General features: G+C 45.8%; 1 protein-coding gene across 2 annotated transcripts in view; it reads right to left on the reverse strand.

Annotated features, from left to right (window-relative positions):
* Gnf1 (germ line transcription factor 1) overlaps positions 1–14,330 on the reverse strand; it is a 60,337-nt gene that overhangs the window by 23,685 nt on the left and 22,322 nt on the right. For both annotated transcript variants that reach the window (XM_075889570.1, XM_075889571.1), the window contains 5 exons: positions 13,836–13,975; positions 13,010–13,141; positions 7,632–7,811; positions 4,393–4,692; positions 107–245 (listed from right to left, as the gene is read on the reverse strand). In XM_075889570.1, the coding sequence (XP_075745685.1) occupies positions 107–245; positions 4,393–4,692; positions 7,632–7,811; positions 13,010–13,141; positions 13,836–13,975 (891 nt within the window). The remainder of the gene's footprint in view (positions 1–106; positions 246–4,392; positions 4,693–7,631; positions 7,812–13,009; positions 13,142–13,835; positions 13,976–14,330) is intronic.

The raw sequence follows: 14,330 nt of genomic DNA on the forward strand, positions 1-14,330 counted from the left end.
CAATTCCCCCTTCAACATTGTTGTAACAGGGTTCAAGTTGCACTGACAAAAAAAAAAGGTCGGGGGGGGGGGGGGGGCAGAGGGAACTCAAGAAAATGCCACTCACGTATTGGCTTCTTGGGTCCCAGACGACTCTTGTGCCAGTTGCGCAACCACAGCAGCAACTTGCCGCAGTTGCTCTTGTCTCCCTGCTGGCCTATGATCTGCTTGGTTGTCTGCGGCTTGTACTTGTCCACCCACATCTCCTGCACGAAGACGCGGTGGAGTCAGTGATAAGGGCAAAGAGAAAAGAATCAGCAAAAGACAATTACTCCGACTTAGTTGCTGTAACAACAGCAGGCTCTCGCAGAGGATACACCTGGATCTATCGAACCCAGATACTTCAAGCTGTTCACTATGCCCAATTGTGACATGCTACTGGAAACTGTATGAAGAAAGTGTCAACTATATCCGTACTTTCGCGCGTATAATCCGCACCAAAAACCCAAAAATTTCAGTGGCAAAGTGGAGGTGCGGATAATATGCGAGGGTTTTTCCTATAGTGCTGCTTCACAGCAATGCGTGTTGTGCTGTGAAGCCCCTTAACATTGTAGCGAAGGCTACGGAGGCGGTTTCCGCAAATTCGTGTTGCTCCGCAAGTAGCACGACAGCTTGCGGCTGATTTTTATTTCGCTTGCTTGCATCGTTGAAGCGTTTAGAAAAACATTTGGGAAGAGACAATTCGATTGTTCAGTGTAAAATCTCACTGTCACATCACAAGTATATTTTTTGGACGTTCGTGGCCGCTCAGTGACCCTCCACATGTCCCTACGTCACGAACGCCATGTTTACTTTTGGAAAGGGCTTGCCGAAAAGGAGGTGCTGTCTAAGAAAGTTCCATAATAAATAAAGTAAGTTCCATAATAAATAAAGCAGTATTTATTTCAGCAAGGCAAATGAGATGTTATAGTGCCTATAGAGATATTATCAGTAAATTAATGTACTACTTTTTGCCGCAGTAGCAGGCATGCATTTCGGTTCTGTTGTTTCCAGGGTGCTGTTACAGTGTACTAGAAGGGATAGTGCTGTCAAGTTGTCGCCGAGTCTGAGCGCTCTTTACCTCGCTGATACCGCTAGTCCTCCACATCTCGACCCGTTCGTCAAGCCTAAGTCGATCTGTTCTGTCACTATGAGTAGCGTACGGCGGCAGGCCTTCACCGCACGGCAAAAGCTTAAGATCATCGCCGAGGAATTTGGAAATCGCGAAGCGGGAAGACGGCACCATGTGGAAGAGTCCTGCATGCGACTGTGGAGAAAGAAGAAAGAGAGCCTACAAGCCGCGCACCGCGACCGTAGGTCATTTCGTGGCCCCAAGACCGGTGCCTACCCTGAGCTGGAGGCAGAGCTAGTAAAGTTCATCGAAGATGTGAGAAGCAGGTGTCACGCCATATCGACCGAGATGGCCCAAGTGGAAGCGCGGCGACTTTCGAGGGAGCTAGGCCTACCTCACGAGTTCCGTGCTAGCCGTGGATGGCTGCACCGCTTTATGAAGCGGCAAGGGCTCTCAATCAGACGGCGGACTACAATATGTCAACGCTTGCCGGCTTGTTATGAGGAGAAGCTGCTCAAGTACCAGAGATATGTAATTGACCTGCGAAAGCAGCACAATTACATTTTCTTGCAAATCGGTAAGCGGATGAAACTCCTGTTTCTTTTGAAATGTCGTTGGACACAACAATTGAGAAGACGGGCAGCAGTTCGGTGAGCTTGCTGACCGGCGGGAACACGAAACTGCGCATAACAGTCTTGCTTTGTGCCCTCGCCGACGGCACGCAACTGCGACCGTACGTCATCTTGAAAAGGAAAACTCTACCAAAGGTTCATTTGAAGAGAACGTGTGGATGAACAGTGACTTGTTCGTGTAGACTGGATCAAGACGGTATGGGAGAAGAGGCCCGGTGCGATGCTCGCAAAGAGGTCCATGCTCGTTCTTGACTTGTTCCGCGGCCACACAACTGAGGAAGTGAAGGACCGCCTTTCACGCAACGGCACCGACTTAGCTGTTATACCCGGTGGAATGACGTCAATGTTGCAGCCTCTAGATGTGTCGCTTAACAAGCCCTTCAAAGCGCATGTCAAGCGCTATTACGCCGAGTGGATGGCCGAAGGCTGCTACGACTTGACGTTGACGGGACGAGTCCGAAGGCCTGATATTGCCCTATTCTGCAAGTGGATTGTCGAGGCATGGAAGGCCAATCCAGGTGAGATGGTGCGAAAAAGTTTCAAGAAATGCTGCATCACAAACAACATGGATGGAACCGAAGATGACCTTGTGCATAATAGTGAGGACTGCGGCTCAAGTGATAGCTCTAGAGAGAGCAGCGACAGTGAGTGAGCGAATTGTGACTGGCCTTGCAGACAGCGTATTCTGATTGCTAAATCAAGCTTTTTCTGTCTACATATGTGCTATGTTGCATGAGCAGTAGCTTTTGTACAGCCTTTCCTGTATATCAAATGTGCATATCAAATTTGGAAATCGCGAAGTGGGAAGACGGCTAAAAAAAGCTTTTTCTGTCTACATATGTGCTATGTTGCTTGAGCAGTAGCTTTTGTACAGCCTTTCCTGTATATCAAATGTGCGGGCAATACGCGAGGATTTTTTTTTTTTTCTTTCTCGGTGAGCTGAAAGTGGGGGTGTGGATTATATGCAGGGGCGGGTTATACGCGCAAAAATACGGTATGTATATGCAACTCAGGTTCATATCAATATTCGGTACAATGAACACTTAATCGCACTTCTGCAAGTGCACTGCTAACTCACACGTGATCATTTGATCTGTAAAAAGTACTCACGCCAATGAAACAGCACCCAGAAAAATATGATCAAGGCAGGGCAACTCAAAATGTGATGGCTTGTAATAATTTTATGCACACTCCGTAATAAAAGATTTCAATAGGTAGGCTTTACTGCAGCACAGCCGTGTAGTGCAGTGATGCATATTACTTGTAACCACTCGTTATTGACCAGAGTGTCTCCGCTCGCTGGAATGCAAAAGGCCTCCCCAATACAACATGAGTGTTCCACAAGCAAGGAATTCACAAAAAATTAATGACAATCAGAAAAATTAATGAGAATCAAAGTTATGCCTTTGGCACAGCCACTAAAGATACAGATCACTAAATCCTAAGAGACTGTGCGAGATGTGCAGAGTTCTTAGATAAGAAGCTTCGGAGAGATGCATTTCGAGTTTTGCTTACACACTGCGAGTTGTAAATCATTATTGAGGGAGTGTTTTACCACAGGAGATCACCAAATCAGTCAACATAGGTTAGAAGAAATGAAACTGTCTTTTCACCATGCCTTGCATGAGGCAAGGTTCACCGCCATAGCAGACACTTTCTGCCTCTGCCTTGGCTAGCGTTTGTAAGTGCTGAAGACTGAAAACTGTCGAAGGCAAGGGATGCATCATATTCAGGCAACGAACACATCTTTTTTTTTACTTCAGCTCTATTTACTTAGCTTCACGGTGCACTTCCAGCAGCAGCACTGCAAGGACCGCGTTAGGTGAAGAGGCACAGCAACATGTCTCTGCCAGTGACATTCCAAAAAAGGCCCCTTGCGTGTGACTTTCACTTTCTCTCAATACGCAGTGCCCTCGAAGAAAAGGTTGCATGGCCTCAAATTTACAATTTGGACAACTTTTATGTCACACGGGTGCTTTATACTTTGCAGACATAGTCTCCACCAAACTTAACACCAAACACTTAAGCCCAGCAGGGGCCCTTCAATCTTCACAGATTTAAAATTTGGTTCGTCTAAGTGCACAAGCAGCACTCTAGAGGCATGAACAGGCCAAAGCCTTTTCAGGCTACACTCTATCCTTCTTTTAAAAAAAAAAAAACTCGGGAGCACTGGCACTGTAATTGCAAAAGAATATTTAAATCGAATCTGCTTCTATAAAACCAAAATGTCAGACTGCCAGGAAGGCCTTGTAAAGTTTTTCTTTTTTATTTGACAAATTCAATCCTGTGAAAACTATGGGTGTGCAAATATAAAATATTAAGCATAAAGGAAATACAGTTAATTAAAATCAAGTGCTGATTGAAAATAACATTTTTAGAATATTTTTAAATGCAAATAGCACAACTTACCAACCAAAAAATGAAAAGAAAAGAAAAAAATTTACCGCCAGACACAAAAAGGTAATTTAGCACTGGTATGTCATTTTTTCTATTTCAGTGCACGTTATAAAGTTTTGTGGGATTTGCATATTTTTTATTGTAAATGTGCCTTGCAAATAGAATCAAATAGCAAAATGTCCTAATCAAATATGTGAAGTTGAGTATTCGCACACCCCTAATAAAACTTCAGCAGTTGAAAGTCGAAACGAGCGACTTAATGGAATAGCTTACGGCTGTTGTCCGTGACTGCTGACTGCTGGATGTGGACGGCGTCTCCGTGGTGCTGGCATCTTTCGATTTCTTGGTTGGAGAAATGACATGCTCTTTGACCCTTGGCGAGCTTTTTGACCGGCTTTCCTCAGAGCTGTCATCAGGGTCCACTTTTCGCTTTTTCTTCGGCGTACTAGCCTCCTCTGGTTTTTTCTTGACTTCAGCGTCCTCAGCTTTGCGCTTGCCGTCACCACCTGAACGACTTTCGATTAGCTCGTACAATGCATCTTCATCTATTATTTCCACCTTGCATTCTTCAGCCTGGAATAAAGAGAAATGGACTGCTCTTGTGCAAGGGAGACAAAGAGTTCGTGATCAAGGCAGTCGGAAACATTCCATACAAGGGCTTCATAAAAACCAACTCCTCACTCTAGTCAAATCGCAGTAACTCACCGTATTTACCGTATTTACTCGCATAATCGGCGCACTCGCATAATAGGCGCACCCCTAGTTTGGTCACGGAAAATTCGATTTTTTTTAATTCCGCGCATAATAGGCGCACCCCGAACTTGGCCGTGATCAGAAACGATTCTACCCCCCAGCGGTACAGTTGGAACACGGTCCCCGTACCCTGATGAAAAAAAGAAGGCAAATCGATGAGCAAATAAAAAAATTCGAAGTGCAACGACCTAACCAACGTGTTTGTCGAAATAAAACTTGAAAAAAAAAAAAAAGCGTCCATGAGCGAAAAAAAAAAAAAAAAACGGCTGTTCCATCAATTACTGATACCCCCCAAATCGCCGCGCTTTTTGGAGGTCACGTGTACAACGCCGGGGGCTCGATCGCCATCACCACCATCAGAGAAAAAGAAAGAAACGCCATTTTGCAAGCGGTGTGCGTATGTTGTATAAACCTTTCAAGGACAATGTTCGAAGGCTGTACACCACCTGGATGGCTGGAGGACAACATCAGCTGACAACAGGTGGTAAGATTAAGAGGCCGCCTGTGGAAATGCTGTGCGCTTGGATCGTGGAAGCGTGGCAGGCGATCTCCGACGAAGTCGTCAGGAAAAGCTTCAAAAAGACGGGTATCTCAAACGCACTGGATGCGAGTGAGGATGACATGTTGTGGGGTGCGGATGATTCGGACACCGAAAACGAATCCCCGCTCGGCGAGGATGAATGTGTGATCTCCGACTCGGACTCCGAATAGGGAAAAGGAGGAACAGCTACGACTTTTGTGTAAATAAATTTTACGTGTGTGTGTGCAGTTGACGGCTCTCGCTTGTTCATTAAAAGGTACGTAGGTATGTTTGTTTTATGCTGAATTAATTGGTAAACGATAAAGTCGCCTTTTACTTGACAAGTGTGCAGATTTAAAGCGCGAGAACCGAGTCGAAAAATTTTTCGAAAATTTTACTCCGCGTAATTGGCGCACCCCTAACTTCAAGCCGGATTTTCTGAAAAAAAAGTGCGCCTATTATGCGAGTAAATACGGTATATATGTAAGGCAGACCTTTGTCTAATGCCCACGCTCCAACTTTAAAGCATAAGTACACGTGGGAAAAAATCTCTGCGAATTGTCAATGTGAATTTCAACATCACAGGATACTGGCATAACACAGATTCATAGCAGAACAATTAAAGACAATGGCACAACATAGGTACGGTCAACCAGAAAAGTTTACAGACCATAATGTAAGCACATATTTACTGTTTGTCCACGGAACCAAGCAGTGCGTAAGCTACCATTGACCGCAGTGCTTGTCTGGGAACCTTGTTATTCACTGGGATATCAGTTTTCTACTGCAATGCAGCACACTGCCAGTTTCATACAAAGCGCTTGTCTGTGACACGAACACCACACTTTTACTGTGATTGCAGAACTGCAGCTATCACGGTGTGCCTCAAATGGTGCACCATTGGATGTCACTTTGAGGGAAAGAATGCGACTGACGAAAGTTACACTGATGGAGTGCTCTTGATACAGGAGCACCTAACCACAGCTGCTGAGCGCATCGCAGTCAGAAAGTGAAAGACAGGAAATATTAGTGGCCAATGATAAAATCAACAGGTCTGTGTTTTGGGTGAAGCCCTGCTGTTGACTGCTGCTGATGTAGCGAAAATGCCACAAAGAAGCTGTTGGCAAGGCACTTATTCCATCCATAAAAGTCTGTGACTGCGCATACTGTGGCACTGCCTTTTCCATGGTTCTGCTTGGAGTGCACATAAGGAATGTATGTCATTCGGGTGTTTGAATAAACATCAACGAGTGCTGCCACTTTATCGTAACGTAGAAAGGAGGGCGCATTGAAATCGATGCATCCCTCAAAAAATGAGTGCAAATACAGCGGAGAACACATAGAAGAAGAAGAAGAAGAAGGCAGAACAAGCACCTGACCTGTGTCCTTCTGCGTTTTTGTCATCTTTGCATCGGTTATAAAGTAGGCACATTATCATTTTATTGGACTTTGTGTACATCATTTCTTTGAAAGCTTTATCTTGTGAATGAATGGGTTACCATTAGTAAAATAATAAGTTACTGTATATGTAACCCAGTAGCACTACACTGCAGTATTCAAACGAAACAAAGCTATGAGGTGTCAGTTGACACCTCACTGGTAACATGCTGGCCTTTTAAGGTTTTCCTCAAATGAAACGACTCAAACGACTCTAAAACATTCCAAACACACAGCAGTTGAGCAAGACACTGAAAAAGTGGGTACCAATACTAGCAGAGCTCCCCATGGCTCTAATCACATGGTAATTGACAAACTGAAATAAGTTCCAACGCAGTCTAAAAGAGAAAGGGAGACTCTTCATTGGAAAAACAGATTTTCGTGGATGCCTACATAACTGCTGCTATGCCACTCTGTACAGGAATGGGATTAAGATATTCCAGAGGGAAGGGAACAAAATATTAACAAAAAAAAAATAACATGAAAAATAATAAATGTGCTAGTGAGCTTGACCCAAACACTAGCAGCCAGTACACGTCGGTAAATAAAGCCTTTCTCCAGGAAATCAATCATAAAAGCTTTCCGACTAGGCCAATTCTGACTAAAGACAATCGCATGAGCGACAAATGAACATGATTTGCAACAGTCCGTTGATGTTCCACAGCATATTAGGCCCAGTTCGTCGACCTTGAACACAGCGATGGGTCGCCATGCACACGAGCGTAAGCTGTGTGTAATACTTGCAGCACTCAAGAACCAGTGAAAAGGTGTCAGCGTGTACCGGTGTCAATATGCAAATTACCTTGCGTATCTTGGCTGGGCCTGAGTCCCGACCTGCAACGAGGTAGGTGGTATTGCGGCTGACACTTTGTGTGACCTTGGCACCGCAGCGCTCCAACAGCTCCTTCGCATCATCGCGCTCTATGCATTCCAAAACTCCAGTCACCACTAACGTCACACCTTTCAGGCAGCCTGGGGCACCCTGCAAAGTTGAAATGCGCACATCATGATTTGGCGCCTACAGTACAATGTAACAGTGCTTACTGACAATACGTCACAAGCAGTAAGAAACGATATGGGACGAGCACTAACCCTCAAGTGCATTTAAGTAAAAACTATAAGGGTGTGTGAATATTTGAACTTTCAAATATTTTCCTAAGAGTGTCAGCTATTTGATTTGATTCGTATCCGAATCTTCCTATTCAACCACCTCCTGTGTCATTTCCGGCTACACAGCAGCACTACAGAAGTAATTATGACAATAAATCGGCTTGCGGTGTGCTTGGTCTTGCGTTTTGGGGCACCGACACCCGAAACCGCTTGCTGCTTCTACCGGTACTCCAAGCTGTCGCTGCACATGAGCTTGGCTGGGTGGGAGGTTCGCTGCGGGCATACCTGCCAACCTCGCAGGATCAAAATTCGGGAGACCGCAGCGGGGGGGGGGGGGGGGGGGGGGTGCATAGCGGAAGTTACTGAGACTGGAGACTGACATCAGGGAGGGGTAGGGATGTTTATTTTGAGCTGCTGCTTGAACCAAACTTCTTTACTTGTGAAGGCACCTGGCAGTTGCGGACTTCGCAAGCCTCAAAAAGTTGTCAGAATACACCTGCTCAAAACAACGTCCAGTTTGGTGACTCTTCACCATGAGGAGGTCACCTAGAGTCTTGTTTGAAAGCGAAGACCGAAATTCAGTTCTCGCCTTCTCAACCATGCTAAATATCCTCTCACATTCAGCATTGCTGTGTGGAATGACAAGCAGCTGCAGCATCACGTTTGACACTCTACCAAATTTCACTTCTTCATCAACGCTAGTGATTCTTCCCACTTCCGACCACTGAACATCAATCCTCTCTTCACTTAGAATGTCCTTAGAAATACGGTGGGCCCGCAGTTCTGCAGATTCCACTTCAAGAGCATCGAAGGCTTCTACTCTTGACTCATTCTTCCCCTGGGGCAGAATTTGCGGGAAGGACTCAACGAAGAAGCGAAGGCTTGTGAAAGATGCGTCGTTCAAAAACTTCAAATTAGCGACTTCCGCTTTATTCAAGGTTTCATTCTTCAGTGGAAATTTGTGCCGTATATAGTCACGTGTGACAGTAAAGTACTTCCGAACAGTAGAAAAAAACTCCTGCTTCTTACTGGCACGCAGTCCTTTTGCAACAGACAATGTGCGGCTCCCGAGGACAAGATCTTCGTTGGCTTTTTGGTTCTTTAGATCTTGATAGGGAACCTCCAGTGGCGAAGAGCAGGCCTTGATGGCAGAGGGATTGACAAACCTAGCCAAAAGGTCCCTTAGGAACTGCATTAAGAGGGACTGGAGCAGATGAATTTGAGGTGCCTGTGACTGAAGTTGGGGCATTGACTTTGTCAAACAAAGGGATGACACTCTTCAAGAAAAGTCCATAAGCGAAGTTTACATCAGAGGTCAGGAAGTACAAAAGCCGTTCCTCACGGGTCAAACTGGCACGTCCGGTACTTTCAGATGAAAGCTTCACTTTTTTTGCCGGGGTTGCATCAATCTTGCCTCTTGGCTCCTTCCGTTTTTCGTGATCTTGCTGGACTTCATCGCGCACATCTGCCGAAGCTGCAGCTGTCTTGGAGATCTGGTACGACCCCAGAAAGCTTGGGCGCTGCTGGCTTTTCGGCTTTGTCTCATTCAAAAAGAAGCTGACCAAGGGCTGCCACTGCTCCAGCAATCTGGTGAGACACCTTCCAAACGATAGCCACTGCATTGGCACGTGTTTCAAAATCTTCCGCACCTCCGTGTTGTGCATCCCTTGAAATTCAACAAGCCTGTCTTTCCGCTTGGCGCTCTTCTCAAGGTAGTAGATGTCCACGAGCACCTCGTTGAATTTTGCAGGTAAGCATGCGGCTCCTTTCTCGGCCGCAAGATTTATAAGGTGGCACGGGCAGCCAACGACTATCAAATTATCTTGGGCTTCTTTTAGCACAGCTGCCACACCGGTTTTTTTTTTGCCGATCATCACATTGGCATTGTCGGCAGAAAATGTGATGCAGTTCTCAATCGGTACACCACGCGATTTGAGCGCGTCCAGAACGAGGTTTCCAATCTTTCGTCCGGTGGTCTCTCCATGGAGTTCCTGCAAACAAAGTAGTCGGCTTTCCACGTTTCGCGATTCCTCGACGTAGTACGTTGCCACGATTGGGTACATTTGCGACCCGCTGTCGTTGCTTCCGTCCACTGCAATTGCGAAAGCACGGCGTTTCAGAGCCTCCGCCCTTGTGTTTCCGGTATGTGCAGCCATTTCTCCGATGATGGCAGCGGTTTTCGTACGTCCGCACCCGTACCGCTTCGCGTCCTCGCACTTCGGGAACATTTTCCGAAACAACGGCCCTGCGTGATCACTAACGCTTAGCGGCAAGTTGTGTTCCACAAGGAATCCCGTGAATAGGCATTCTGCGCGGATCGCACTGTCTTCGCAGCTCTCTTGGAAAAAGCTACCGATGTTGCCTTGCGCTTCCGCAGCACGAATGTAGTTCTGATGCTTCTGTGAAGCGATATGCACCTTTATATCGGCCTTCCCGCCGTGCGACACGCTCACGTCACAGGCGCACGTGGTACAGAATCCGTACTTGTCACCTTTCCGCGAAGTCACAAAGCACGGAAACTCAGCTGTGTATGAGTCCAGAAGCACTTGCAAGAACTTCTTCTTTGATTTTGACACCGCCATCGACCTTCTAACTGAACTCTGGAAACACGCAACCCCCACAACCACGGCAGACGGCGTAGGCGTAGTGTGCGAAATGCGGGGGCCAAGACGGAGAAGAAGTTCTGGCTAGGCACAACAGAAGCAAGTGAACTGAACGGTGGCCGGAGCGACAAGAGTGCGACACGCGGCGCTGTTTCTCCGAAGCACGCCGATATGGAGAGTGCAAAGCACACTGGGGTCCGCCTACCGCCGGTCTACCGGCCACCCCTCCTTTGGAAAATGGAATGTGCTCGACAGTCTCGCCGTCTCATTATCGGAGCGCTCGTGAACATACAGCGCCGCAATCTTTTTCCTTTGAGACTACCTTTTCCCTCGCCTTCTTTCGGTACGGCGGCGAGCGCTTCTCGCGGCCAGCCTTCGTCAAGATGCGCAGTGCCGAGAATGTACTCAGCGGTACTCTGCAATATGGTTACAATGAAATAGAAGTGTGGTGGCGAGTGCTCTTCCACAGCACCGCCACTGCCGCAGCAGAGAAGGCTGACGTATGCGCATGATCTTAAAAAGAGAGCAAAAAAAAAAAAAAAAAACTGCCTCTGCAGTGGTGGCCACTTTTCGGGAGATTCGAGATGACATTCGTACAATCGGGAGATTAGGTCCAAATTCAGGAGTCTCCCGGAAAATTCGGGAGAGTTGGCAGGTATGGCTGCGGGTCCGTTTTTGAAATGCTAATCCATGGTTCCCAGAAGCCGGCGGACACTGTGATTCGTTGCTTGCGACAAAGAACATTACGCCTTCGTCGGTTTTGCATGTTCTTTAGCGTGTTGCTTTTGCCAGCAAAATTCAGATTCGTGCCATACGGGGTGCCGTCAGCACAGGACAAACACTTGTACTGTGTCGTAGGCCAGCCACGACTTCGGGACCTAGCCAGGACTACAAGCAGTAAGCCCGGTTGTAGTTCGCATGGCCACAATGCTCGTGTTTTTCGAAGTACGTCATGCCCAATTGCGAGTACAACGAGCCATTCTGCGATAGTTTTCATCACTAGGTCCGAAATGCTGATAAGCAGAACCTCTCACCGTGGGTCCTACGAGTCAATGTTACATTGAGTTGGTTCAGGACACATGTCTGCGATGTTCGCAGGATGTGCGGCGTCCTATCATAATCTGATTGAGGTTTCTTTTACAGTTGTGAAACTGAAGCGAAATTCTATTCTAAATAAACACAGAACCAGTGTGAATGCGTGCATCACTAGGCAGCACTATTTTTGGCAGCCGTAACTTCGTGACGAGCAAGTCGCAGACAACACTCGCCCGGAGCGTGCATCGGACAAACGGGGAAGCATGCTTGAGCAGCACGGTAGATGCAACAATTGGGAGGCCTGGAAATGAACTTTAGACATTTGCTTTTTGTAGGCTTGCTTTTGCATGGAGGACTCAACTAAAGTGGGAAGTTTAGAGATGAAGAAATGCTCTCAAAATGGCATCATTCAATCATGCCATTTGTTTTGTATAATACAATTTAGAACATGCTAAAGGATCCTCTGCAGTGTTTTTCCCGCAATTTCGCTTTGAAATATACGAAAATCTTTGAAAAATTATTCGATTCACATTCATACTTTATTTTTCGAATTCATCTCGCACCCGAAGTTTTGCTATTTGCACGGCTCTAGAAAACAATAGTGTAATAAACATAAGTTTGCATACAAAAGAACAAAAATTAATCACAAAATAAAACAAGATAATGCCCGAGCACCCCCCCCCCTCTCACTTTCACTCACCAATTTTCAATCTATCGAAATTTCCATCTTATCTAGCGCTATGGCTTGGAAAATGCACAAGAAGTGCTCATGATTTCATTACTAAAAAGTGAATGATCGAAGCAAATAGCATCAAGTTAAGCAAATGCTATTCTAGCAGTGTACAAGAACAGGTTGAACAACATTACTGCGCATGGGTGTGTGCAATACATCTGAAAGTTTTACTTCAGCTCCTGGTGTCTTTTCCGTTTCCTTCATACTATCTGTGCCACTATACAATGATATATAACCAACAATCTACTACCTTGTTGCATATTTACCCCAGCAAGAACTTCTCGACTGACAACGCTTAAGGAGACCACACACACCACCTGTAGTTGACAGTAACCAAGCATTGCCGCATTTCAGGCCCGAGAAATGACATTCAGCAGAAAAGTTCCATGACAATTTCTTACGATACCTGCACAAAGTTCTTCTCCCAGATCGTATTGTAAAGTCAGACATTCCAGTAGCCAAATTACAAAAGCTGAGGCTTCAAAATGACGAACTATGTGCTACCCTGCAGTATCAGCAACATTCTGTCAAAGCTTTTTTTTTTTTTCGGGGATTCACAATGGCAATGAAAAAGCTGTAGTTTTGCTGCTGGGAGTTGCGCACAATTACCTCTGGTGCAGTGTCTGTTATCAAGAGACAATGTAGGTAAATTTGGGGATTACCTGAAAATGAGAACTATGCAGCCATGTCTGACAGTACCTCAGGTATGTCTCGTGTTCCAAGCAACCTCGGGCCCTCCCTGTTGAGGTAACTCTGGTAGTTGGCGGCGTTTCCTCTTCGAAAGGCAGGCGCGGCGGCAGCAGCCGGTTTCTCTTCCTTAGGTACTTTCTCCTTTGAAACAAATATAAAAATATATGCAGAGAAGGCTACTTTCTCTACATCTAGGCACTAAGTGGCGAAACAGTTTGATTAAACCAAACTAAACCGACAGAATATTTTGCATTATGAGCAACACGACATCCATGAAACTTACACCTTCAAAACATACAGTGGACTCTCAGTAAACGGAAATAAGTTAAATGAAACTGCTGCTTAGATAGAAAACTGCCTCTGATACTGTAATGCACAAATAAAGGCAGACTAATGAAATTAAGTAATTGGGCCGAACTTGTGCCCAAAAAACAAACGACTCAAAAAAAGTCTGCGTGCCCGCTTCAGACAACAGTCCATTCTAAATCCTTCACCTCTTCTTTTGTTTCTGTTGTGTATCACGTGTGGCGCGTAGCTGCTGTTGCTTGGCTCATGCCGGCACGTTGCTACTTGCCGAATCGGTCATTTGTTTCCGAAGTACACAATCCACAAAAGGGAGGGTGTAAGAATTGGACGGCACGCATAGTTTGGAGTTGGCTTGTGCCAATACCATTGGTTCCGTCCCTGAATCGTGCACGCCTACAAGTCTCGTGGTAAATGAAACTCCTGTTAAATGAAACATATTAGTCTGGTTTTTTCGGGTTCCATTAGTGAGAGTCTACCATGCTTGTCTTTGTTTGCACAAACACGAATACTTTGAAGTAACAAAGCGCACCTTAGCAGGTGCAGGTTTCTCCTTTCTGGCAGCTTGCTTGCCAGGTGTTACTCTTTCCGTCTTCTCTGGTACTTTCCTCGGGCTTTCCCTTTTATGTGTCGGTTCTTTCTCAGCTTTCTTGGATGACTGGCTAGCAGAATCTGAGGACCAATCGACAGCTTTGAATCAGCAAAGTGTGACTTGCTTTTTAAAAACACTACCACTTATTACGTGGAGATGGTTTCATTACCCTGTCATCAGCGCAACAAAAAGTGGCACCATCTTTTACGAAGTGCTGTTTGAAAAGTAACAACACGTTTTGAAGGTACTGTATTTACACGATTGTAGGTCGACCAATTTCATCGTAATTTGAAACCCAAAGTTAGAAAGAAGAGTGGTCGACCCAGAATCAAAAACTATACAGCTGTGAAGTATATCTGAAAATAACCCCCCCCCCCTCCCCCCGAGTATTTTCGGAAAAGGTAGATTTTCTGCATAGCTTTCAAGCCCTGCTGT

Source organism: Rhipicephalus microplus, chromosome 3 (assembly GCF_043290135.1).
Source record: "Rhipicephalus microplus isolate Deutch F79 chromosome 3, USDA_Rmic, whole genome shotgun sequence".
NCBI lineage: Eukaryota > Metazoa > Arthropoda > Arachnida > Ixodida > Ixodidae > Rhipicephalus > Rhipicephalus microplus.